At 40.8% G+C, this 26,922-nt stretch overlaps 1 protein-coding gene across 5 annotated transcripts in view; it reads right to left on the minus strand.

Annotated features, from left to right (window-relative positions):
• The window catches only part of abcc9 (ATP-binding cassette, sub-family C (CFTR/MRP), member 9), an 88,106-nt gene that overhangs the window by 4,432 nt on the left and 56,752 nt on the right, over positions 1-26,922 (minus strand). For 3 of the 5 annotated variants that reach the window (XM_075471899.1, XM_075471897.1, XM_075471900.1), the window contains 12 exons: positions 26,597-26,666; positions 26,275-26,432; positions 25,852-25,944; positions 23,844-23,946; positions 22,678-22,791; positions 20,970-21,090; positions 19,015-19,145; positions 18,051-18,129; positions 10,476-10,584; positions 4,058-4,161; positions 3,814-3,947; positions 1,903-1,965 (listed from right to left, as the gene is read on the minus strand). In XM_075471899.1, coding sequence (XP_075328014.1) covers positions 1,903-1,965; positions 3,814-3,947; positions 4,058-4,161; positions 10,476-10,584; positions 18,051-18,129; positions 19,015-19,145; positions 20,970-21,090; positions 22,678-22,791; positions 23,844-23,946; positions 25,852-25,944; positions 26,275-26,432; positions 26,597-26,666 — 1,279 coding nt within the window. Of the gene's footprint in view, positions 1-1,099; positions 1,397-1,902; positions 1,966-3,813; positions 3,948-4,057; positions 4,162-10,475; positions 10,585-18,050; positions 18,130-19,014; positions 19,146-20,969; positions 21,091-22,677; positions 22,792-23,843; positions 23,947-25,851; positions 25,945-26,274; positions 26,433-26,596; positions 26,667-26,922 lie in introns of all 5 variants that reach the window. The other 2 variants (XR_012770175.1, XR_012770174.1) reach the window with 1 other exon arrangement.

Genomic DNA, 26,922 nt, shown 5'->3' on the forward strand with positions numbered 1-26,922 from the left:
TCTGGAGGATAGCAGAAGCTTGCCTGAAGAGCTATAAGCGAGGATACACCAGTGTAGACTTTGTAGCAATTTAATCGGCATCTGTGACATCTGAAGGGGGCGTGACATGTAAATCCCACATTGTAAATTGAGCTAAAAGTAGATATATACTTTGTCACAAATAGATATAATGTTCATCTGACAGAAATAATTAAATACAGCGGAAGGCTGCAAAAAACCCCAGCAGCTTGATGATACAGCGGTGCCAACAATCATCTTTAACAGACGTTAGTTTAAATGACGGCTCAGATGCAAGGATATCTCATTTTGTTTCGCAACCAACATGACAAAATTCCAATAGTGTCAGAAAGTTAGGATGAAAATCCTATAGTGTGACAGCTGCTATGAACTACAGCTCCAGATCAACCAATAGGAACGTAATGTGGAGTGATGCGTCGATCAGCGGGACGCTGGTGCCAAACAAACCTGAACAGCTCAGATGGAAGCAAAGCGAGCTGAACCTAACTTGTAGAATTCAAACAAAGACGTGAATCGGGTTGAGCTGCGACAGCGGAAGTCTTGTTGGTACGATGTGACCGCCAGCTCAGACCATGAGTGCGCCAGAAAATATGCAACATGGAAAGAAAAAGCAGCAACGACGCATAATATCCCACTTGTGTGGCTGCCTTAAGATACAAAGAGAGGAGTAGGAGAGGTGCGAACTGGGATATGTGATGAGCGGAGAGGCTCGTTTCCTTTGTTTGACGCCATATCTTTGTCTTTCCTCCCTGTTCCTGTTACTCGTGTCTGCCCTGCTGATTTGTTTTTCGGATTTCTGTTTTTCACTTTTGATTTTTTTCCTTTATTTCTGTCATTTATAGAAGTTATCTTCAACCTGTTGACTGAAACTCCACACCTGATCTAAAATCAAACAAGTGCAATAATGATGATTGCACGGGAGATTTTATTTGCTCTAATTAAAGACAGAGAGCACTCCATGCTTATTTCAAGTCAAAACAGATTGAAATCAATACTGTAGCATTGCAGACTTCCGCCAAATTCAACTGCATGTAGAGAAAATGTCAATAAAAGAGCATGCAGTAGTTTATTTGGTACCAACCAGGCTGTCAGTGGCAGTTAGGCTTCAGTAGACCCAGACTCAGACTCCAGCTTTGACTCAGCCAGGAGAAGCAGGGAAAAAAAACAACAGAAAAAAGTGGAAAGCAGTGGAGGACAGTGGGAGTTGGGTAGCGCCAAAGCGGTCTGAGCTGATCCGGGTCTACTTGTGAGTCCTCACTAGCACACTGAAGAGGCTCTCTTCCTGTGCTAGAAGGCTGGGACCCGAGTCACTTTCCACCAAGATTCCTGAGGAGAAGACCAGCACCTGCTCGGCGTCCAAGATAGAGGACACAAGGTGCTGGTGGCAGGACGAAGGGACGGCAGGGGAGTGAATAAAGACGAGGGCAGACATGAGAAACAGATGGAGTTTGAAAAAAGAGGAGGGAAAGAAGGGTAAAAATTAAAAGAATTGGATTGAGAGAAAAAGAAAACGGAAATGTTAAAGAAAAGATAGGATTTTAAAAAAGTTGAAAGGGGAGAAAGCAAAAAACAGGACACAAAGACACAAAGACACAGAAGGTAGAAAAAGGAAAGCAGGTAAGTAAGACAAGTGGCAAAGAGGACTGACTTAACATCAAAAACACTAAATACCAACTGCATTACATACTGCAGGGAAATACAATGAGTGTGAAAAGGAGAAAAGATGCAGGAAAAGGATGAATAACGGTTATAATTAAGGATAGATGCATAGTTCTCAAAGTAGAAGAGCCACATATCTCTGTCTATCAGCAACCTCTGCTGGTTTGTATCCCTTTTGCTTCGTTTGGAGCAATTAAAACAAGACAAGAACGCAGAATGACTTACTGCGATTGTAACGACTGTTCTGTCTGCAAAAGCTGTCATCACAACTTTCTGTAAGATGTTCTCCTGCAGGAAACCAAAGATAAAAATAGAGCTATTTAGTCAAACAAATCAACAAACATACATAAAGAATTTGTAACCAACTAGAAGTGATTGAAATTATCACACTGACGTTCAGCCTTGCAAAGACTGCTAAAACCAAACAAAAGAAGTTACTGATGGGAAGTGACGCTAAACCAAACTGCAGAATTTGTGCAAAGACGGGATTAAAGTAACAGCAGACACAACATTTTACATGTAAGGAACTTTTTAATTTATTAAAAAATGTAGAAAACTACACAGTATCCATTTATTCAGTAGGAGCAGACTATCCTATGCACAGCCACCTCCTCCAGAGGTGTTCTCAACCCAGGCCAGAGATATATATTCCCTCCCGCAATTTCAGTCTCCGCCTCCCAGTGGGATATATCTAAAGCAAAGCCCCCTGGGATACATCCTGACCAGATACCCAAGCCAGCTAAACCGGCTCCTTTCAATGTGGAGGACCAACATCTCAACTCCTCCTGGATGACCGAGCTCCTCACTCTATCCCGATAAGTGTGAGCCCAGATACCCTGGGCAGGAAGCTCATTCAGCGGCTTTTATAAAAGATCTCATTGTTTTGATCCAGGTCATGTCCATTAGTGAGGGTTGGAACGCAAACTGAATCAACAGCTTAGCCTTTCGACTCAGCTCTCCCTTCACCGCAACAGACCGGTACAGTGTCCACACCACTGAAAACGCTGCCCCAATCTGACTCCCACTCTGTCCTCCTCCCACTTGTGAACCAAACCCCAAAATTGTTAAACTCCTCCACTTGAGGCAACAACATATTCCCAAACAGGAGTAGGCAGCCCACCCTTTTCAGAATGGGAACCGTGGCCTTGGATCAGACTTGAAGGTTCAAATTTTCGTCCCAGCTGCTTCACATTTGGCTAAAAACACTGCAGTACATGCCCAGTGTAATTTCTTGCAATTATCAAACTGTCCACTTAGAATGGATAATAAAAATGGGTATTTTTTTTTCTTATTTTCTAAAAGTAAAGTGGTTCACTTCAGCCTTAAGCTGCAGCTTAACCATCATATTTCGGGCAAATGAATTGCCTTTGGTATAAAGTTTTGGGTTGGGCCGCAGTGTCATGTTATGCAGTATTATTTCTTCACAGGGATTATATTATTGAGAGATTATGCTTTATGTTTCTTTGTGCCATTGTAGGTTAAGAATATGAGCCAAAGGAGAAGTTGCTCCAGAAAAAAGGCTGAATTTCCTGAATCGAAATGAGAAATAAATGAAAAAAAAACAACCTGGATATAATCTATGATTAATTTGGATAATTTACAGGACGAAACCGGCACCCTTATAGAAAAGAAGTAAGAAAATAATCGAGATTATTTTCCATTACTAAGAGTACACTGCCAGATCAATCCATCTCGTGCCTTTTTGTCTCGAGTTGTTGCTATCGGTTTTAGAGCCTCTATTTGAGATGAGACGTGGGCACTTCAGTGTTATTTCCCCACCAATGCCGATCGGAGCCGGAGCCAATAAATACATGCAACTACCGCAGCGTCATTTGACTAAATAATGCACTTATAATCTGGGTGATCCTGAGATTTTTTACCAGTTTAAAAGAGGCTTTAGTTACAAGCATAACCCTCTTATAACAGAAGAGTATTTTTTTTAAAGCATCTTTCATATGGGTGAAGTTCTTTCATATTTTGATATCTGGACATTTATTTTCAGTGTTCAAACTGAGGAATAACTCAAAATTTATTTGAAAACTGTCTGAAAATACACTGACACTAACAGATGGATCTTTTCAAAAAGAAGCCTCTAAGAGTGTATCTAAGTCTCCAAGTATGTAATGTAACACAAACCGTGGCCATGTCTATAGATGCTGTGGCTTCGTCCATGATGAGGATGCTGCTCTTTCTGACAAAAGCTCTGGCCAAACAGAAGAGCTGCCTCTGCCCAACACTGAAGTTCTCTCCGCCTTCTGTCACAACAGCATCTAGAACACAAACGGCGAACAGCATTTAACATTTGTCCAACGCTTTGTGCCGATCAATGAATCCAATAAAACTCATTTTCATTTTCATGTGAGGTAATTTATTAGAGTACCGAGTCCTCCAGGCAGCGCTTTCACCATGTTCTTCAGCTGAGCGATCTCTAGCGCCTCCCACAGGCGATCATCCGTGCACGTTCTCTCGGGATCCAGATTAAACCTGCAACAAAACCATTTACATTGACGGTAAGTGCAATAACTAGAGTTAGGTTTATGGAGTCTCCTTTTGATTTCATGTGCCTGCTGAGCTCATATTGAAAGACGGACCTGAAGATCAATTGAAACCTACAAAGACACAAATTAGCAAATTGCAACTAGCACCAACTATAACAGTCTTTTAGTCGTATGTAGTCAGAGGGAAGCATTAATAAAATACACTATAGAACACAATGAGCAGCATTTGACCTGAAAAGACAAAAAAAGAAGAAAGTGGTCATTTAGTGCCTGAAATCTGTGGAAACAGTCTACTATTTTTATAGGCGTTTCCCTCCAGTGTGCAACATTTGTGGAGCGAATTACTCAAATCAGTTATGCAGAGTGGTTTACTGACGTATGTGAATTCAATGGCAATTAAGCCATTGGTTACTGCAGAAAAAAAGGCATGCTTTAAATTTTGCGTGTTGAGAATGTCTGAAGCAAGAGATTCTCCCTTCATGTAAATTTATTCGAAATGTCACAAGAACATATCGTCTGCCAAGCCATGCCATTTTTTTAGATATCTTCTTAACCGAAGGCCAAGGTCATATGACCCTCAAAGAGTCGTTTATCTATAAGATTAAAAAGTCTTTTTTGATATTAGCTCACGAGGGGTATCCTAAATATTTCAACTGAACAAGTATTCAGATTCATACTTCTAAAGTTTTGGCAAATTCAATGAAGGAGAACTGGTCTGTTTTCATTCACTCTTTCTTACCACTTGGGCTTTTTCCACTGCTTCCCTGCCACCCCCTTCTTTCCCACGCTCAAACCTTCCACGCTAATTATTACGTCACTGCTTTGGTCCAATGGTTGTCCTGCTTTCATTCTCATGCAGCCATTCGGTCTCTTATGTGTTCGATTCAAATCTCACTCCTGTTGTCATTTTCCTCCCAGGCAGTGCATCACACATCTTACCTCCTCCCCAACTCTACTTTCTTACCTTGCCCATGATGGAGCCTCAACAGATGCTCACCACCAGCGCCTTGACTCTGGGCCTCATGGGTCTAACAATCAAACTTTACTCTGATTCTTTGTACAACAAACTTTTTCTAATTATTGAACACCAACAAATTTGCATCAACTTTTCATTTGATTATGTCATTGGTCAATTACAGGTCTTACTTGCTGGTTTGTGCGGCTCCTCAAAGACTGTTTGGTGTTTGGTCATTGTAGAAATGAACATTTCTTCATTCTGAGAAAGCTGTTTTGGCAATGTTCTTCCTTTCTAGTTTGACAGTTTGTCTTTGCTTAGCCTCCCAGTCTCTGGAATGTCTCTCGTACGAAAAAAACCCAAAGCTTTATGTGTGATGCTGTGCAATATGAACAAACAAGAGCCTTGGGCATCGGGTTCTGTTTTGTGCCCTATTTAGTTCTCCAGTAGTAAACAGCCGGCTCTAGTTTTGTTATATTTGTGATAAACTTTACAGAAGAAAAAGGACACAGCTCGGCCCATCAAGCTCAAAACTACAGTTATAAGCTTGGATGTGGTCTGTCATGTGCGTGTGTATTTACATTTGCTTGGCTGCTCTCCTGAATGCCATGTCACCACCTAGCTATGTTTTCTTTTTGTTCTGAAACCTGTACTACATGACTGTGTTATGATTAGTTCTCAGCAGTGACAGCTGGTGGTTTAAATAGAATACGGGGCATAATATTATGAACCCATATAAGGCAGAGACGATCGGAGTCGGGGCCATAACGCTCTTGAAAAAAATTGGAAAAAAAAGTGATTTCTTGTGAAGAAACTGACACAGTTTACACAGTAATTACAGTTAAGTACAGCACTAAACTATAAAAATGGAGGAACATGTGCTTTCCCATAACGTCTTTAACTTCACTATATATCTGATATACATGCTGCACTCTTTAACTTACATTATTTATCTGAGAGCTTTAGTTTTGTTGACTTAAAATGCAAAAACTGTGCAGAAGTCATGAAATATCGTGAGATTCGTCAACAGTTAAGTCTTACTGAGAAGTAGAGCTGAAATGCTTTTATTTCCCCTTATAAGAAACGATTTTTCCTTTGAAGTCTTTTACTTAAAACACCAACATTTGACAGAACTACACTTTATAATGTGTGAACTTGCCGTCATTTATTGAATCACTTTTGTCCAGTTAGGGGGTTTTGGATAAAGTTCTTGCCGCACGGTCTCTCTGGGCTCAGATGTTTTTTTCTGAGATTCTGAATCAATCGACTGAGAAAATCATCATCCAATTAGCAAGGATACGTTATGGCCTTACACTTATCGATAATTAAGGGCTCCACCTCCATCTCTGTCTATTGCACACATAGATTTACATAAATCCATGCAGAACATAATGATACAAATGTATTAATAGTCACATTGGACAGTCTTTGTCCTGCAACAGAACTGAGCTGACTGACTGGAGCTGCAGACTGCTTTCACTGTGCTACCAGAAGCTCAAGGAGCTTTGTGGACTCTGCTTTCGCCACTGAAACAAAACTCATCAATCAACTTTAACCAAGAAGGTTTCCAGCAACACGAATCACCGATTCTCAATGGAGAGGCAGAATGTGAGTCAACCAATCACAAAAACAGATCACAACTAGCAGAAAATACACAGAGAACTGAAGCACAATCATTTCGGTGCTTCAAGTCATTTCGGCAGGTGAGTGTTTGCACGGCTTACAATCAGTTTATCTGAACAGCAACCAGAGATGTACCAGGCACACATACTGTATTTTGAATGCAATCTTTTTTAAGCACCTTATCCTTTCCTATGAATCCCATGCAGCAAATAAATCAGCTACATATCTATGAATACTTTAAATATGGACAACAAAACATCATAATCGACTTTCACACTCTGACGCGTGAGAAGAATCGCAGCTGCGTTTCGTGTGAGCTGCAGCTGACGAATTATTTCTTGGCCGCCCTCTGAGCAGATATAATTTCAAGAATCTAAACAGGATGAAACAAAAAAAAACGCTGATGAACTTTTCTAAGTGAATACAAAATATGAAATTAGAACATTTTTCCGGATCTTTTGATTTGTTGGAAACTAAACAACTTGTGTGCTTTCATCTTTCATCACGGCTGAAGCCCTGGAGATTTGATGACTGCTTTGCAAACAGAACACAGAAAACCAATTTGATTTATTTTGGCCGAGATGGATTAAGTCTGGAGACGCACGATGCTTAATGTTTAAAAGAAGCTGAAAGCTGAGGATTGCTTGCCTGACATTTTTTTAACAGAAAGCAAATGGAGAAATTCAGCATTAGAAAATAGAGTTTAAGGATAAAAAGATGGCTTCATTGTTTCCTCATCGTGTTTCTCTTTCTGATCCAGTAAAGGTTTAAAAGAATAATTTATTTCTTGTGTATTTTCAATTGTAAACTTTCGAGATTTTGAGTAATAACACTTTTTACAGAGTGTGTGTGTGGCAGAGTCAAACTGTGTCAGAACATCCAGCAACATCTAAGAAAACAGTGTGAAGCAGTTACTGTCGACCATTCACCTCAGGCTTACGTTCACATAAACAAACGTCGCTGAAAAGACACACACGCTCTCACCATTTCTCCCTCTCACGCACACGCACACACACGATCATCTCCAGCAGCATATCTGTCCAAACAAACAGCTCATGCTCTTTGTCTTTTATAACAAACACAGAGTCAGTGTTATTATCTGGTAACACAAACACAGAGAGGTTGTGAGTGTGTGTGATAGAAGAAGACGACGACACGGGGTCCTTCATCTCTCCAACGACCTCCTCAGTATGTGACGTCCGTGACAAAAGTCACGTAAGCTTCGAGCCAGAGTTCCCACTGTGTTTCCAACCACTCGCCCTGCAGCTGGGAATCTGCTGTCATGTGACAAACAACGACTTTTTTTTTTTGCTGCGCATCGCGTCACATGTTGCCTCAGTTTAGGCTTCTCTTCAGATGTGAAAGTGTTTTCGTTTCATTCTGTTCGTTTACTTTTTTCCAAGAAGTTTCTTTATCTTTTGGCTTAGAGTTCAGAGTGTGGGGATTCGGTGCAGGACTTTCCAGACAAGTGTGATGAAATCAAACAGCGATACCATCTATGAGGGCTTTCGAGAGCCAAAGTTCTGACGTCACCTCCGGCCTAGTTGCCGTTACACGAGATTTTCTGACTCACGTCAATGTCTTTGAAAACTGAAACAAATATTTAGGGTTTAATGATCATCCTCACGAAAATGACATCAGAGAACAGGACACCAGAGCATAAACAATGCCCTTCATAATGTTTTTTTTTTTTTCATTTTGATGCTGAATTGGATTAAGTGGGTATAGAAAATGGATGAAATGGCAGCTACAGTGCCCTCCATAATGTTTAGGACAAAGTCACATCTTTCTTTCTGCTTTTCAGTGTAAAATTCTAAATCTGACAGTTCAGAGGTGACTAAAGGGCACATTCCGTTAATTCAAAGTCATTTTCATACATCTCAGTTCCACCATGTAGAAATTACAACACTTTTCAATACACAGTCCCCCTCATTTCAGGGCACCATAATGTTTGGGACCATTGGCTTCCCAGGTGCTTGTGATCACTCAGGTGTGTTTCATTGCTTCATCGGTGCAGGGATAAGGTACCTCGGCCATTGTTCAATATCAGGAGAGAAGCTGTGGCAATGAAAGTCAAGGAAGCTATTATAAGGCTGACAAACAAGAATAAAACCATCAGGGACATTGGTCAAACCTTAGGATGACCAAAATCAACTGTCTGGAATATCATTAAGAAGAAAGAATGCACTGGCGAGATCTGTAATTGCAAAGAGACTGAGAGGCCAACTGATGACAGAAGACGTGTCACTGTGGGAAAGAAAAATCCTCAAATGCCTGTGAAGCAGATTAGAAACAATCTTCAGGAGGCCGGCGTGTCTTTGTCAGAGACTAGTATCCACAGAAGATTTCACGAACAGAAATAATCCACTGCAAAATGCAAACCACTAAGTAGTCACAAAAACAGGAAGGCCAAATTACAGTTAGCTAAAAAGTGCACAAAGGAGCCTGCAGAATTCTGGAAAAAGGTGTTATAGACAGAGGAGGCCAAGACAACCTTTACCAGAGTGATGGCAAGAAGAAGTGTGGAGACGAAAAGGAACTGCACCAGATCCAAAGCATACCAGCTCATGTGTTTCAACACGTGTCTACGTGGTGGTGGGGGTGTAATGGCTGGGGCATACGTGGCTGCCACAGGTACAGGCCCACTTATCTACATTGATGATGTAACTCTTGATGGCAGTTTCACAATTAAATCTGAAGTGTATAGAAACATGTTATCTGCTCAAGTTCTCGTAAATGCCTCCAAACTCCCTGGACAGCGCTTCATTCTGCAACAAGATGATGATCCCAAACATACTACAGTCCATCACAGGGCCAAACAGAGACAAACAACCATGCACACTCACTCCTAGGGGCAATTTGCAATCACTAATAAACCCAGCTGGGTGAGATACATACTACTGTATCAAGGGTATGGCCTTTATATTTGCCCATGCTTTAAGGTTATTAAAGGGTACATTTATGTACTCATAGTTGTCAGTGAATGTTTCATACCTTTAAAATTCCAAAGTAATTACTGGAGGGAACATTTCTGTACTTTACAAGTTACTTCTCTGACAACTGTAGCACTGTGCACAAAAATCCAATCCTTATTTCTCTTTGTGCACAAGGAAGCAAGTGGTCAGCAGCAACAATGAGGCTGCCAATGACCGATCAATGACCGATGAGTTCATGCTGTTAATTCTGACCTAGAGTCTTCAGCTTCAGCACAAATAAAGATTTATCAGAGCAGGCTACAGTTTTCTACTCTTGAATTCCGCAGTTTTGGGATCCTGTGCCCACAGCAGCCTCAGATACCAGTAACAGACTGTTTTTTAGTTTCTGCCGTATTAGCCCTGGACATGTCAGCTTTTTTATCAGAGTTCATGTTGCTCAACACAAATCAGTCCAGCCATTTTAGTCCCTCATCAAGAAGGTCTTCAATAAAAGTGTCTCGTTAGCTTTCTTCAACTTTAGGTCATTGATTTTTAAAACATAAGATGATATTGAGGGTTTAAAGGTTTATTATGATGCTGGTTTACTAAAAAAACAAGTTAGAATTTTTTGAGCCAGTGCTCTGACAAGGAGCACACAATGAAAAACATCAACAGGAAGTTGTGAGCAGTGAGGGTTAAGGCTTTACAAAACATCTCCGCAGGAAGACTAGAAGAAGATTTGTGTGTGTGTGTGTGTGTGTGTGTGTGTGTGTGTGTGTGTGTGTGTGTGTGTGTGTGTGTCTGTACCTTATTGACCCGCTAAATAGCACCGGATCCTGGAGGATGATGGAGAGTCGAGACCTGAGAGTCTGCAGAGGGAGCTTACAGATGTCGATCCCATCAATGAGAATCTTCCCTGCAAATGAGCACACACCACACCTCTTTGAGTGGAGAGTTTTCTGGACAACACGAAGACAACAGCACACATTCGAATGATTTATGACTTTTCTTATGCTGCTAAACCTAATGGTAAGCAAACGGCCTCACAGGTTCTTTCAGCTGCTTTCTCTGCAGTTTTAAGTTCAAACTGTTCTCAGGTTTCTGGTCTTTCTTTTGGTGTAGGATTTTAATTTGGTTCGTAGAGTTCTGCGTATTCTTTATGTTTACCGTTTCATCTTTAAAGAATCCTTTAACTTAACAAGAAAGCTTTTGTGCGTTTGCCTGTGTGATTCCTTTTGTCTTCCAAGAACTATAAAAGGAAATCAAAAGCAGATCCTCTTATTTCTAAACATTCTATTAAAGTGTGGAATCATACAGAAGGTTGGTTAATCTTAGAGATGGAACAGGTGGCATTTAAAGCCATTGAGGAGTATGGACATCCAGAGTGTCTATGAACATCTGTGTCTCGTCTTTTCAGAGCGCAACCTCATCGATTCAGATTGTTGAATCAGCGTCAGGTCTGTCAGGGAGAGACACGTTTTTAATTAACTGTTTGGTATAGCTGGAGAATCCATCATTTCACCCACTTAGAGTGATTTCTCCTTGTTTTTCACCTCTTCCTTTATTCATCTATCGCAATAATCTGATCGCTAATCACTAACCATATCCTCGAATTATTTCCAGACTTCTATGGTGAGTGAACAACAATGGTGGGATGCTAAACAAACATGGCTTTGTGTACATATTTATCTGCATCGTCCTCTGGTTTCCTTTGTTGAATACAATAAATAGACTGCCGCCCCCCTTCCGTGCCAGAGAGTTTTGCCAGGCGTAGCTGGTCGATCCTAACTGACTGTTGGATGTGGTTTTTGCGGTGTTTTCAGGGGCTGTTTCTTTTATCCAAATGCATGTGAGGCGTCAAGAACCTTAAGGTTGTCATGATTCATGGTAAAAGCCGACAGAGGAAAAAAAGACGCCAGCGCTACCGAGGCCGTAACAGCAGGAGCCAAAGTGAAAACAAGCAAGAGACAAAACCTACGAAAAAACAGGACTGACTGACAGGGGAAGCAAGATGGCAACAATCTGGCAGAGAACTACTGCCTACTGCCTCTTCTTCCCACTTGACTCTCTTCAAACCTCATAATCAATCAGTACATTAAATGAAACCAATGACACCAATGAAAAGTTCCCATTGCACTGTCTTCAAGAATTTCACAGATAAATCGCCACAGCAATCATTCGGTAACGAAGCTGCCAGACTAATGTCAGGAATTGCTCATCTGAAGAGTATTTGCAAATCTGCGTGCAAAGTGATCCATCTAAAGAAGAGAGAAATGTTTTGACATGGGCAAAAATTCTGACTTCACCTTGGAGCTTTATAGGGCAAATAATTCAGTTTTTTTTTTTTTTTTTTACGTCACAGCAACACTTTAGACAGAAATGTATGTCCATTGGTCACAGAATATATTAGGTTAAAACAAGCACATGGGCGGCGAGTAAGGAAGGCTGGGGTAGGCTGTGCCTTCCCAAATGTTATGCTGGGAATTTTGCAAATTATATATAAAATATAATACATAATGTGCGCAAGTTATATGGGCTATTATATTGTGTGTGAGTATTGTCGCTGCAGCCTCCTGGTGACAATTAGGTCAGGTGATAATACAACAATGTTGTCACCAACCTGGCCCAAGGTGAGATGGGTAATGGGCTGGCATTGTAAACATTTTCGAACTGCGCTGCTGCGCTATTTTGGAAAAAGCATAAAATGGATATACAAACTTTTTTCAAGGCAAAGGAAAAACAAAGAAGTTGATTTGAACGCTTAATTTGCACTGGGCCAGGTCTATATAGCCAATTAAATGAGGGATGAGTGGCTGTGGCTCGCCGTAGCCTTGTGGGTGTGTGTAATGTATGTGCTTGCGTTGTGGAAAAAAGAAAAAAGTTCTTAAATGCTAGACAGACAGTCAGGACACTTGTTAGTCTTGGAAATGAATTCCACACCGTCACTGTCATGTCCTCCTTTTTTATTTTGAAACAGAATCCTTGTGTTGTTTTATATTAATTATGCTAAATAACTAATTTTTACGCCATTTTTGGTTAAAAAAACAAACAAACGTCGATTTCGGTGCCTTGCCAATTGTCGGGCTCACCCGCCGCTTATGAACAAGCATTAAATCTTCTTCCTAAATCTTTCATTAAAATACCTTTATTTGTACACAATGAAGCTTCTTGAATGAATCTTTATGTCCTGTTGAATGCAAAGTTACAGTGTGATTTCAGAGGAGTGAGGAATGGGCTGTACAACTGAGCCAGAGTGGCTGCTGCTCTGGTTTTATTTCACTGCTTTATAAGGAAATGCTGCTGACACAACGGTCTTAATTTACACTGAAATGAAATGACTGCACAGTTGCGTGTGTGTATGGAAAAAGTGACTGTGTAATCTCATCTACGTCTGAATAATCTGCCCGGGAGCGTCCATCATCCTTAAGAGCAAAAACAGAACGATACGATTACAACTCGCTTTCAAAGTGCAGTAAATAAAAAAGATAGATTTTAGACTTTATCACCGCCGCCTCGAAAAAAAATTACCAGCCAGAGCCTGCAAACGGCTACAAGAAAATGGGTCAAGTCTTTTGTTATGTACTCGTTTTAATCCTCTGACACAAGAGTCTACTTTAGGCCCTCAATAAAATGAAACAACACACACAAACAAAAAGCAACCTTCGGTTTCTCACACAGAGGGACCTGCAGGAGAGTTTAAAAAAGGGCTGAAAAACAAAGTGAGATTGTCCTTCTAACATAAACATCCACCACTATAATACAGTTTGGAATGGTAGATGTTTAGACATGACACAGAACAGCTATTACAGGACAAATGTATAAAGCAGTGCTTCAGTTTGAACAAAACTTACAAAAGTATCTCATTTGTCTCAACCACTAAACACCTCAAATGCTTATAATACACTACAATCTCTGATATGTTGGAGCGATTAAGGTGACTGTGTTTTTTACAGTAAATATATTCATAGAAACATCTGTATATGGCTTTGTGTTGTAATTCATTTTACAAATAGACTTCGTGGATAGCAGAGTACAAACTTTCCCTGCGAATTATACATTCAAGATGAGCAGCTCTGACCCCCTGAAGCAGAGGCCAGATTTTGGTCTTTTCGTGGATTTGTTGACAATGAATTCCGTATGTTGGAGATTTTAGAGCAGATGGCCGAGAGAGTAATGTCCCAATCTGTGAATGTTTCAATTAATTTTTTACTGGACTCGCAATGACTTTACTTGGATGTCTTCTACGGTAAAACATCACATTTAAGAGGGCAAAAAGTGTGTAGCAGAGAATATTTATAGTACAGTTTTATCTTGCATGCCCTCAGGGTAAAATTAAAGTCAGCTTAGTTTATTGGTAGACGTAAAAACAAAAGTGCTCTTGAACTAAAGGAATATAGGCCACAAAATAGAAGGATCATATGTCAAGACTCAGTCTGATTTAAATCAAAATGTTAAAATGAGTTTTCAAACAGGTTTTCAAAGTGCTGAGTGTTGGACAGATCCTACAGTTTGTTCCAAAGTTTAGGTGCAGGTGCAGGGAGAGCTCCATCTCCCCCGTGCTTTCATCTGCTCCTCAGTTTAGATGGCACTGTTCCTTTTAATCACTCAAATCACAAACAATGATACCTTAAAACCAATTCTAAAATCAACTGGAAGCCAGAGCAAAGATGTCAAAACAGGTGAAATGTGGTCGTTCTTTTGTGCACCTGTCAGAGGTGGAGCTGGGCTAACCTCCAGTTAGAAACCACTGCAGAGGCTTCTGCTACATTTCAATGTTCTATTGAGTTTGTGATCTACTGTTATTGGATTGTCCCATCCTGCAGCACTTGCAGCTGCAAAATCATTACTTACTTTACTGGTAAACAAAACAAAACAACAACACTTGAGTATTTGTAGGTTTAAGAGGATCATTAAAAAGACCATGCAAGTCAAATGCAATTTTTGGACTGGCAGACAGGTGGTCCACATTTCTGTTTTGTTACAGACAGTAACAGGCGAGACAAGTATTTGGCTCTTTCTGCCATTCTGACAGAGTAAAAGCAAATATAAAGTTATTTATCCGGAATCATTAATATTTAACGCAGAAGGTACATCTGGGACTCCACACGGAGATGATAGCAAATGCATTACTGTTCAGTTTTGATCCCAATATCCGCTATAGATGCTTCCACTGGTGTACAGGGGTCAGCTTGAACACTTTGACCGGCTCCACGGCTCCACAGGCAGCAAGCCATACCTCACACCTTGCTTCTTCTCATAGCATTGATTTAGGTTTGAAGCTTTTTGTGCTTCATTAGTTTTCTGTGGGTTGGAACCACACATGCAGCATCAGTTAGCCTTTGGGATCCACGATCCTGTCTCGGGTTCACCGATTGCTCTTCGTTAGATCACTTTTGGTGGAATTTAACAGTGTGTACTAGCCTGGGAATTCCCATGCTGCTTTGCGCGCGATTTCATTCACACTGCAAAGGCAGCCTGGAAACCACCGCCCTTATTTTTGCCTGAGTTAGGGAACCAATCACAGAACGGGGAGGCGGGGGCAGCAAGACGATGATAACGTCTATGCTTCTTCACCGAAGCTTGTAGAGTGTTAATCCAACATGGCAGCGGACACAACGTTACCGTTCGATGCAGCCTTAGAAAGTGTTTTAAGTAGCTTAGAACGCAAGTTTACTTTTAAAAAAGAGCAACGTTTGGCGTTGAAAGATTTCATTGCCTTCTTCCTCGTCGAATTTCTGTCGCTCTACATACGTCATCTGGTATAAGTGATACAGTTGGCTATGAATCGCGAGCAAAGCAGCATGGGAAGAACCAGACGCCATTTGATAGATATTCGTAGCGCCCAATAAACGCCTCTAGGCATTCGTAAACCACGCCTCCAATACGAGAACATGCACACCTAGTTCCCAGACTACCATCTCATCGAGATGTGGACGCGTCAGCCAGGCTAACTGTGTACAGTAACTGAAACACACAACAAAACGTCTTCTTTTAGAGGTGCAGTGACCAAGTCACCTGGCAATCACAACTTCATTCTAATCAGAGTCGATCAGATGGACAACTACGCAGTTTTTCTGCTTCCAACAAATAAGCTTCAAGAAATATCTGCTGATGTTACTGCATCACATTCCAGCTGCCAGCTGTTAACTTCCTCTTTATTTTTTTCCTGACGATTTAAAGGGGAACTCCGGGGCATTTGAAGCGTGTTTCCATTGCTAGAGGTTGTCAAATAATGCTAGTATGACACAGAGAGATGCGTATCTGCGCTCCCTGTGTGGAGATCGCTCTGTCCGCACAGCATGTCATGCGAGGCTAATACGTGGTGGCTAAGGGGCAAGCGCTAACCCTTCCACGTAAAACAACAACTTGCACACTGCAGAAACGTCACACCACTTTATAACCCATCCGACAATAAAGTCACAAGCCTTACCATCAAAACCATATGCATGGTTCTCACATTACTGGCATGGGGACGTTACAAAACAACTTTATAAACAGCATGTAACTCACCGGCTGGTTGTAGGCTCGCGCATGTGAAAGCCCAAAAGAGTCGATGGAGAATAATCCCATATACAAAACAATTATATTCTCTAGAAAAACTGCGTTCAAGTATTTAAAACATTACAACAATATTACTGGGCATGTATTGTTGTAATGTTTTAAATACTTGAACGCAGTTTTTCTAGAGAATATAATTGTTTTGTATATGGGATTATCCTCCATCGACTCTTCTGGGCTTTCACATGCGCGAGCCTACAACCAGCCGGTGAGTTACATGCTGTTTATAAAGTTGTTTTGTAACGTCCCCATGCCAGTAATGTGAGAACCATGCATATGGTTTTGATGGTAAGGCTTGTGACTTTATTGTCGGATGGGTTATAAAGTGGTGTGACGTTTCTGCAGTGTGCAAGTTGTTGTTTTACGTGGAAGGGTTAGCGCTTGCCCCTTAGCCACCACGTATTAGCCTCGCATGACATGCTGTGCGGACAGAGCGATCTTCACACAGGGAGCGCAGATACGCACCTCTCTGTGTCATACTAGCATTATTTGACAACCTCTAGCAATGGAAACACGCTTCAAATGCCCCGGAGTTCCCCTTTAAGAGCGAAACAAAATGTCTGCCCCTGTCCGGCTAAACCATATGAGTTAAATACATATAAACACTTTATACCGTCTCATTATGCATGGACAAAAATCCTTCGACTGGTTGACTGTTTGACCTGGTGCTGCCAGTTTTTTATCAATGATGGGAAGTGATATAAGACCTAAAGACCCTACAAAAAGCAGTTTGATTTGAAAATAGACTCAACTGACTCTCGCAGCAGTTTCTGTGCCTGGTGTCTATTTAAAGAAGAATAGATCATGGCTCTGAGAAATTCTCTGGAATTATCACTGTGGCTTTTTTTCAAGCAACCAATCGTATTGGCTGAAACTGTCACAATTGCAAGAAAAAAAATAAAAAATTCGAATAGACTGCAAAAGACTATGCAATACAGAATACTGGTGGACACCAGTGTGATGTCATGCACTGACTTCTCCCTGTGTACTTATGTCAAACTGAGTTCTGATGGTGGACTGAGAAATATATTATCCAAAGCGTAGAGAAGCAGTTCAAAAGCAAAACTTGCCATTACAAGAAAACAAAGAAAATTCCATTCAAATTCATTTTCTTCATAAATAACTCACAAAGCATTAGAAAGAAAATCTACAAATTGTCAACCAGAACTGGCTGCATGTTTTCTAAATGCTTTAGAAACACACCTTGCCTTTAACTGAGGGTAAATCTTTTTTTTTTTAACACATTATGACATGGACGACCAGCATGAGTTCATGTTTAAATTCAGTTGTCAAACAGGCTTCAACAGTGCCACAGCTTATCATATCTCTAACACTAGGTGTGAACATCTTAACGAATATAATTAAACCTCAAATAACAGCTATGTGTTACTCCCTGAAAACCATTCTCAGACCACCATGCTATGATTCTACTAAACAGTTTCATAAGGAATTAGTTCCCTCTTGTCTTAGAGAGGTGTATTTTTAACCACATATCCTCCACTTGTAACCGGATCAGAGGAAATACCTGAGAAGGAACGCGATTGTAAAAACTTAAACAAACTCTTTTTCAGGTAAAATCTAACTAAGGATCGAGAGCTTCTCATATCAACAACGTTCTGAAATCCTCCCAAACAGACAAGCGATTATCTTAAGAATGGCTCTCTTGAATGAGACATAAACACACTGTATCAGTGAAAGACAGCGAGACAAATAAAGATGAGAGGCGGCAGGAATAGAACCAAAGCTGAAAGAAACATGAAAGAAGTGGAAAGAACAAAGTGGCCTCTTTCTGTTTGTGTTCACAGTGAGACGGCATAAACCCACCTTCATAGATGTCCACCATGTTGAAAAAGGCCAAGGACAGAGATGACTTCCCGCTGCCAGTGCGACCACAGATCCCCACCTGACAGAGGAGGACGAGAGGTGATCAGTAAGCTTTTTTCCACTTGACGCTGCTGTGAGACAACAGACACCTGTGTGGTAACAGAGTGGCAGCTACATGCTGCGTGTGGATGATAGCCGAGTGCCAATTTACTGTTTTACTGAAGCATGTAGCTGTGAATTGAAAGTAAAAAGTCCACATTCGGCGAAATCCACAGTCCTCTTGTGATCTCGGACATTCTTGGCAGCACTTGCAAATTTCACTTTGGATTTCTGTGGCCACTACAGTCTGAATGATGCTTTTCTGATGCTTGTGGTGCTACTCATATCAATCAGATACCAGCTTTGCCCAAATTAGACATCTAAAGTAGCCAAATCAGGTTTGACATTGAACCCTGCAGTGTTCTGCTGGTGACAGCCACGTTCAAGCATACTTAGCACGAAACTGTTAAGCAATATGGGGAAAATCTTGCACACTGGTCTTACTGGGTCTCGGCCACACATCCCTACTTTTCATTCCCCTCAACGCGAGGCCCCTTGTTCATTTCGACACTGTGTGAATAACCAGCTCCTGTTTAATATCGCCGGTCTCATAAAAGGGGGTGAATACGCAACCTTAGCCCCCAAAGTTACGCAACGGTCATCTGGCCGTGTCTCAACAAATCTTCAGGGAGCAGTTGTCGGGATATGAGGCAGCTGGACTGATGGCAGATCAGCTGAGTCTTCACCGATTGATGCTCATTTACTTTCTCTCAGCTGCAATATTTAAACTGAGGATTCCAAAGTGAGAATATACTCGTACGATGTTCTCAGAAATAATCTAATGATATTTGAGGAATGAACTCTAACATTACATGACTAGTCTTTCCTCACCGCCTTGCTCTCCTCACAGCATCATGTTAATTACCTTCTGGCCTGGTTTGATGTAGGCATTGACGTGTTTGAGCACTGGTTTGAGCATTGGATCGTAGCGCACACACAGGTCCTGGATCTTTATCTCACCTTCCTGGGGCCAGTTCTCAGGCACCTGAGAGGTGTCTGAAGGGACAGAAAAGCAAAGGGGGGGTTAATCTTCTTTGGGCTGAAAAAACTTCTTCTGAAACAAACAGGAGGATAAAAACATCTTCTGTGGCGTGAGACCGCTGAAACAAAAAACAGACAGCTATCTGCTACAGTCACTGGATGGTGTAAACAGCAGCATATGGAGCAAGTCATAACACTGCAGATATACAGTAGCAGCAGAGTTTTACGATTAAAGAGCCGCTCACATTCCCCACTGAGGTCATAGCCATACACTCACAGTCGGTTCGGTAACACAAAGACTTCTTATTTTAAGCAGAACTTGGTTTAAAATGAGTAAAACCAGATTTGGAGTAACACAGAGCTCTTCTGTACAAATGAAAGGTTCATTTATCTTAAGCAAAAGGAGTTTAATCAATAGCTTTTAATGAACAGAACTGGTTTAAGAACTAGAGCTAATCTGGTTGAAAAGAAGCATTAGAGTCGACAGACCTGCTATCAGCTCTGTGTTGAACAGAAGTGCAGCTAAATGCTCATAATGGCTACGGTAGCATTTTATGGTTGCTAATGAGCACAAAACACAACATCCGGATGAGTCTGATGGGACTGTCATTAATATTTCATAAATATTGTGGTAAACCAGGACTGGACTAAATTCCATTTCAACCTGATGAAATCTCAGTTCAGTGCCGTAGACAGTTGAGCCTATTTTCCACAAGACTACAATAACAAAAAGTTCCTGGTTAGGCTTCTTTTAGTTTATTCCTCTCTGACTATGAAGGATTCTCTACTTTTATCAGTTTGCTGGAAGCTTCCATGATGTCAGATGGGAGGATTATTTCTCCTCTCAGAGATTGTTTTATGGTTTCATGCGTCATTTACTTGTAAGACAGAAAAATGAACACTCATTATGCTAAGACGCAGAGATGGAAGCTCTATCTTTTACATCACTTTCGTCCTTTTAGTAGAATCTGACAAAAAACAGCTGTTCCGTCTCTTTCTTCCTCGAATTCATTTCATTCCTTCATCTTCTTTCAATCCATCTGTCAGGCTCAGGAATTGTTATGTTTCCCAAAATACTGCAGCTGCTCCTACTTGGTGAAACATCCTCTGGCAGATCACTGAGAAGTTCTCCTTTTTTGTGCACATGTAGAATAGCAGGGTTTGGTTAGATCTCATTTAAACTTAGTTAGATATTTGTACTCTCAGTGGTACTATGACGATCAAATGTGGGTTACATCAGGAAAAGTCTCCGTTTCGTCTTCCGCTCGGCTAGGAAAAGATTCCAGCTGCATTTGTATTTCCCCATAGCAACAGCGCATCCCATAAACCCAAAACACAGACTCGTGCCTGAGCCCAGTCACATAGGCACTATATGGTTACAACAAATGAGGGTTTACAAGTAGATCAGGTCATTGTGTTCCAGTTCTTTTGGCAAACAAAAACCATGTTGAGATCTGGTGACGGCATTATATACGACATTTAATGTCAAAATGTTTGGGCAGTGCGATTCATACATTATACATTTGCAGAATTCTGATAAAAGCTCGTTTTTAAGCGATATCACTAGAATGCCACCGTGACTTTATTGTTATCAAAGAAAAATCTGATTTGATTTTTGGGATTAACTGGCGCTATTCCGACGTTCCGGCCCAGTGTTTCTCTCCAAGATATCAAATCTGACACATAAATGAGCGTCAAACGTAGAGTTCTGCACAGCAGTTTATCATGAGAAAAAAAATTCCACGAGAATGTGTAAACAGTGAGCTTGAAACAAGTTTCAAAGAGTTGTTTGGGTTTGTCTGATGTGCGTGTGAGTGATGCTAGTGTCAAATAAGTTACCCATTGATCCCTCGTAGTTCTCGGACTCTGTGCTCAGGAAGCTGTTGACCTTCTTCACAGCTGCCATCTGGACCTCAAGATCTGCCAGGTTCCTCACAACCCAGTTCAGGTAGTTGGTGACCTGCAATTTAACAAACCAAAGAGGCTGGATATATGTATATTCATTGCTGAAATGGTGTCTTTCTGGCAAAAAAATCTGCACTGTTATAAAACACTGAATAGGTAGATATGTTTGATCTGACAAGAGTTTGGCTTTGAAAAACATAGCGTCCCCCAGCTGGACCATGCACTCCACAACCTGCAAAGGAAAAAAGAAAACAACAACCTTCGAATGGCTTGAAAAAAACAAGCAAGACACCAAGGAGTTGATCTGACGTCCTCAGATTCAAGTGCGATCGAGCACTGCAGAATTTACCAGAACAAGTCTGATCCTCAGAGGCCCCGGCCCACAACCCACAAGACCCAAAGAATGTGCTGCCAATGTCCCATCAGACACCACAGGACATCCCCAGAAGTTCTGTGTTCATGCCCCAACGGATCAGAGTAGCAAAAGAAGGACCTACGCAATTTTCCACAGCTGGTTTGGATTTGTATACAGTCATTAATAAGAAAGCCCACATCCTTTAGTTCTAAGGTTTTACGTAGAACTAAAGGACGTTTTTACGTACTTTACGTTTAAGTTTGAAATTTCAAAAATCATTCAGTCCTAACCGGGTCTTAAAGTAGTATTTGCTTATCTTTTCTTGGAAGTAGTATTTTTATTGGGATTTTGTGGAGCACTTGTGAGCAGTAAGACTCTAACCTGCAGTAGACAGCAGTAACAACCGTCAGATTCAGAAATGAAGCAATGTAAAAATAAAGAATATTGCTTTCACTTGAATCGCTATGAAGTCTCATTGGAAAGTTGTTGGGTTGTGTTCGAGTTGCTTTAGATGGCTGTTTAAACCGCCTCGCTCTGAGGAGCTTTTAGGTTTAGATGACCTGTCAGGAAAACCAAGAGCGCTGTGACGGCTATCTACAGGTAAGGAAATGGCCACTCATAAGTACTACACACAACCCCTCGGTACTGTCGGTAAAGTCATTCAGAGCTGGTCTTTCTTGAGTCCTGATTATCGTTTTTTCAGGTTCTTCACTCCACATGGTCTCGTTGTTCTTAAGAGCTGTTCCTGTTTTAGGGAAATGAAGATGATGAATACGAAGATATTGCGTGTGATATGTTAAAGTTATACGTTAACTTCCTGTCATCACTGCAGGATCTCTTCATATCTACTCGTTCGCAACAATGAAAAGCCAGAATGAGCTTCTTTTTTTTTTACCAACAGCCATGATGGCAATTCTAACATTTAAAATGGCGTCAATGGCAATGGGGTGCACACGAAAGGTCAAAATGGTTCTACGAGCTATTGAATCACGGGGTGTACTTAGGTTTTTACACCATGCTTCTACTTTTTGGCTTAAAATCTTTTAAACAATGACACTGTCATGCGTTGTTGTTCATAAGAGGTAGCGTTTAACTCGTTTTAAGACCTGGTATGAAACAAGATAATTTGTTATTGTGTCCTGATGCATCAATCTTTGAAATGAAAGTTGCTATGCTTTCTTCTTCACATTGGTGTGGAAAAGACTCAAGTTGTGTTGCAGCACAGGCTGAAAAGAGGTAATTTTTAGTGTGTCAGTAAAGGCAGGATGAAAGGCGCAGAAAACTCACAGTGAGGGCGTAGGTGAGGCCGAGGCCCACCAGGCCTCCAGCAGGCAGACCGTATCGAAAACTACATATTGACGCAACCGCTGCCGTCAGCACAATTACTGCCCCAAGGTAGTCCTGCAGACAGATAGGGAGAACATAGCAAAAATAGCTGAACACAGTTTTATAAAATGGGTTTGGATCACAGGTCAACCTAGCTGTATGAAGAGCAAAACCAGAGTGGCTCAGAAATATAATGTTCAGGAAGGAAGAAGCCGTTTATCTTTTTCTCTTACAGATTCAATTGATTTATACCGTTTGGACAACTGAATGTTCATTAAGAACTGGGTTCTAATACATTTAAATACTGATACTGGGTGTACAGTTATTTGATGAATATTATTTTTCAGGATAACAATTCTTTTGTTGAATAAATATAATGGTCACAGTCAATCCAAACTTTTATTGAGCTAAATTAACAGGCAAGTGAAATTGTTGTGAAATGACTACAGTTTGAAACTGTCCTCAGCCGCCCACATGCTGCTCTAAGAGGTGCACTATCCTCTGTCACTGTTCTCCATCAAGTCTGGGAAAGATCTACGAGTTCAATAACAGATTTAGATTACATCTGATGTTTTTGCTGCTGCTTCGACAGCTTTTGAGTCACTTGGATGCATGTGACATAGCACCGCCCCGCATAAAGCCCATAGACTTATTACATCGCAGATTCGCACCAAACAGTTGTAAGGGCTGTCTGTAGCTTAAGAGCACAGAAAAGCTCAATGAAGGACAACACTGCAAGGGATTTCTCTGGTTGCATTTCCACTAGTATAAAAAAATACTGAAGTGACGCAATGGCTAACTGGACTAGTCAAAATTACACATATACAAGTTGGCAAAGTAAACCCTAGGCTGTCCATTTCTCAGTATTTTGTTGTGTTGTGGTCGTACTGTATATTCAACCAACAGCTGTATAGTTGTCAAAGATAGTTTTGCTCATGTTGGGAAAGCTCTTACCTGGAAGTAGAAGCTAGAAAATGACCCCACAATTTCAAATATGTGGTTTTCAGTTGCAGAATAGGCATGGAAATATTGATGTTTGCTTGCTTAATGACTATCCAAACTAAAATATGTAGCCACTCTTTCAACTGAAATACATGTAGAAGAATTATCATAAAGCTATTCCTCACCGTTCGGACCTCCAGCCACCGATTAGCAGCAGACAGAAACAGGTAGGCCGTGTTGTTGGTGTCTGTCAGCTCCAACATGCGCTGTTTAAAACGGGCCTCGTGTCTGAAACACACACATTCAATCCCACATAACACATGGACCAAATCAATTCTCCAATCTATCCCTTCACCAGTGACGTTCACTCTCCGGGTCTTTTGTCTTTGGGCATAAGCTGACAGCAAAACTTTCTCCACTCGCCCTAAAACAATAAACTTGCACAACCGCCGAGTATAAATAACAAACACAGAGCAAACAGGAAAGAGAAACACATAAAAAAGAGGGGGGAAAAAGGGTATTTTCAAATGAAAGAATAAAGTAGTTAAACTGATGCTCTGCAGTTGAGTCTCAAGTTTTTTTTCTGTCACTGAAACCAGACAGGGACTGGAAGGACACCAGGGGGTAGTGATAATGGGAACTCTCCACTGATTGCCAGGAATCTGTCCCAATGTTAAATTCATTGTCTGCATGTGTGCGAGTCCCTCAGTGTTTGTATATCTGTGTGCGTAAGGAAGAGAAAGGAGGTCCTCAGGGGAGGGAGGATAAAAAAGCGTGAGAGCTGTTTAATGTTGGATTACAACAACGATGGGAAAGAGGGTGAGGACAGAAATACAAGAAGAAACTGGAAGCAGTGCCACTGTCAGTACAACTACTTGCACTGACATGACTGCTATTTGCTCCATCACTGCTACTATCTGCTGTGGACTGCGTTCATCAAGAGTGCTTCCCAATGTACTTCTCACTCAACTGTACACTTCAGAGACAATAAGATGTTGAGATAAACAACAGGATATGGGAGGCAGTGGTAGTTACATCTAATAAACACGATTCATCAGTGTTTTACCGATGAAGATTTGATTACACAGTAACATTTTGGGGAATCATCCCCCATCTAAGGGACAGCAACAGAAAAAAAAAGCTTGAAAAATCCACATTTTAGCATTCACATTCTTTTTAGCTGCTCCTTCTCCTTTATGCCACTGAACAGACAGCGATCAAGTCTAAAACGTCATCAAATTTCAAAAGCATTGCATTTTCTGATTATAATGCATTGATACAACGTCCTCCTCCTTGTGCCTGTCGCAGGGAGGGGCTGTTGGAGAGATCGTCAGCAAAAAGTAGCAAAGACTTTCTGGAATGGGGTTAAATCAACAAAAATGCTAAGCTGCCAACAGTGTTAGCCAACAAGCGTTCTTCTTGCACGTGATCATTTGTGAGAACGGTAGTGTGTGTGTGCATTTAGAGCGATGTTGTGTTGGGCTGAATCGATGTGCTGCACATAGATCTTTCTATATAAATAAATACATTAGGATAGAAAAAAATGTACATGTGAAGTTTTTGGTCTATGTATGGGTAAAACATTGGTTTAGTGGAGTCTCTAATGCAGCTTTACTCCTCTTTTTTATTTGTTTCTCATGTATTTGTGTCACTGAAGGGAAAGCCTTCAAAGTTTTCCTTGTTCTGCAACCTCCTGATTTAAAGCTATCCTCTCCTGTTGGGAAAAAGCATTATGACTCTGCAATAGTCACAAGTGTTTATTGGCCCATGGAGGCTCCGAAACTGATAGCAAAAACAACTAGCAGAAAAATAGAAATGAGGTTGGTCAATTTTACCATCTGTAAGACTGCTGGCAGCTTACTCACGGTCCTGATGTTTGCGGCTGACATTAGCAGTTCGGTCGAACTAACTACTAACTAATAAACTAATTAACTAATATACTTGGAAGATTATCTCAGACAATCACGTTTATCAAAAACTTTGGTCTAAAACCCCTTCATTTTTAGGTTAAAGGATAGTTTCCTAGGAGTTTGTGGTAACTGGATGTAACTCCAGTTTTTTGTTGAGTTTTGTCTCTGCACACTGAGGGCAATGGGAAAAGATTTAATCTGCGGTGTAGTGAGTATTCCCACGTTTAAAAAACCTGTTAAAACATTTGTGCGGAAACAAAGTCAGACTTTAGTGTGTTTGTACCTGAATGCTCTTATAGTCGTGAGACCTTCTGCCGTCTCCGAGAAGTGGCAGAGCAGAGGAAGCTGTGTGGAGTCATCAAGATCCTGGAGGTCCCTGACAAGGAGAGATTTAAAAATAAAAAACATTTCTCATGCACATGAGTATGTGTAGACATTTGAAGATAACCGCCTGATGTTCCCATGGTGCTTTTACCACAAGGTCAGCACCATGTTTGCTTAAAATTCATATCCACATGTTCTCTGTGCTGCGTGTATTAACACTTTAACGACTGAGTTCACACAACAAACAAGATTTTCACCCAGATTTAACGTCCGTATAACTCTAAAAGTTGACTTTTCCTGTTTCCTGTTGCAAGAAGATGCCCCTCCGTGATCTGTTTAAACACACAAAAAGGAAAGCCAAACAAATATGTGGCAAACTCACTTCGAGGCGACCCTGAAATACTTCTGAATGAAGTAGAAGGCCACTGCCAGGGGAATCAAGGCAATCAGAAAAGCAGGAGTTATGGACGCTATGACCCCGATGGCTGACAAACAGAGAAGCGTGGATCTTGTCAAAGACTCCAGTGTTGGAGGAATGTGCTAAAACAAAGAGAAAGGATGAAATGTGAGTGCTTTATGTTTGATGTTTGATGCCTTATGATGCCTTTAGCAGGAATCAAACACTAAGCCAATGACAGTGAACTATCAGTCAATTGCCTTTTTTGTAAATAAAAGAAATAAAAATTCTTAATCGTGCTATTTACCTGGTCAATGATGTTGGTATCAGCTGAGAATCTGTTGAGAATCTGACCCAAAGGAGTGACATCAAAAAATCTGAGGACATGGTTGAATTTGTTAAAAATCCCAAGTGTTAGGCTTTGAAAATAAGGTTCAGTAACACAAACCTTTCCTTTCCTGCTCTCCAAAAGAATAATGGATTTTAAGATATTTCATTTCCAAAGTTAACTAATTACAGGTAAAAAGAATAATAAAAAAAAATAGCATTATAAACCTAGGGTTAGATCAAAGTCAAGATCTTGACACAATACTATCATTCAAGTAATTTCACAGATAAACCTTTCAGTTGCAT

Source organism: Odontesthes bonariensis, chromosome 8, assembly GCF_027942865.1.
Source record: "Odontesthes bonariensis isolate fOdoBon6 chromosome 8, fOdoBon6.hap1, whole genome shotgun sequence".
Classification (NCBI taxonomy): domain Eukaryota; kingdom Metazoa; phylum Chordata; class Actinopteri; order Atheriniformes; family Atherinopsidae; genus Odontesthes; species Odontesthes bonariensis.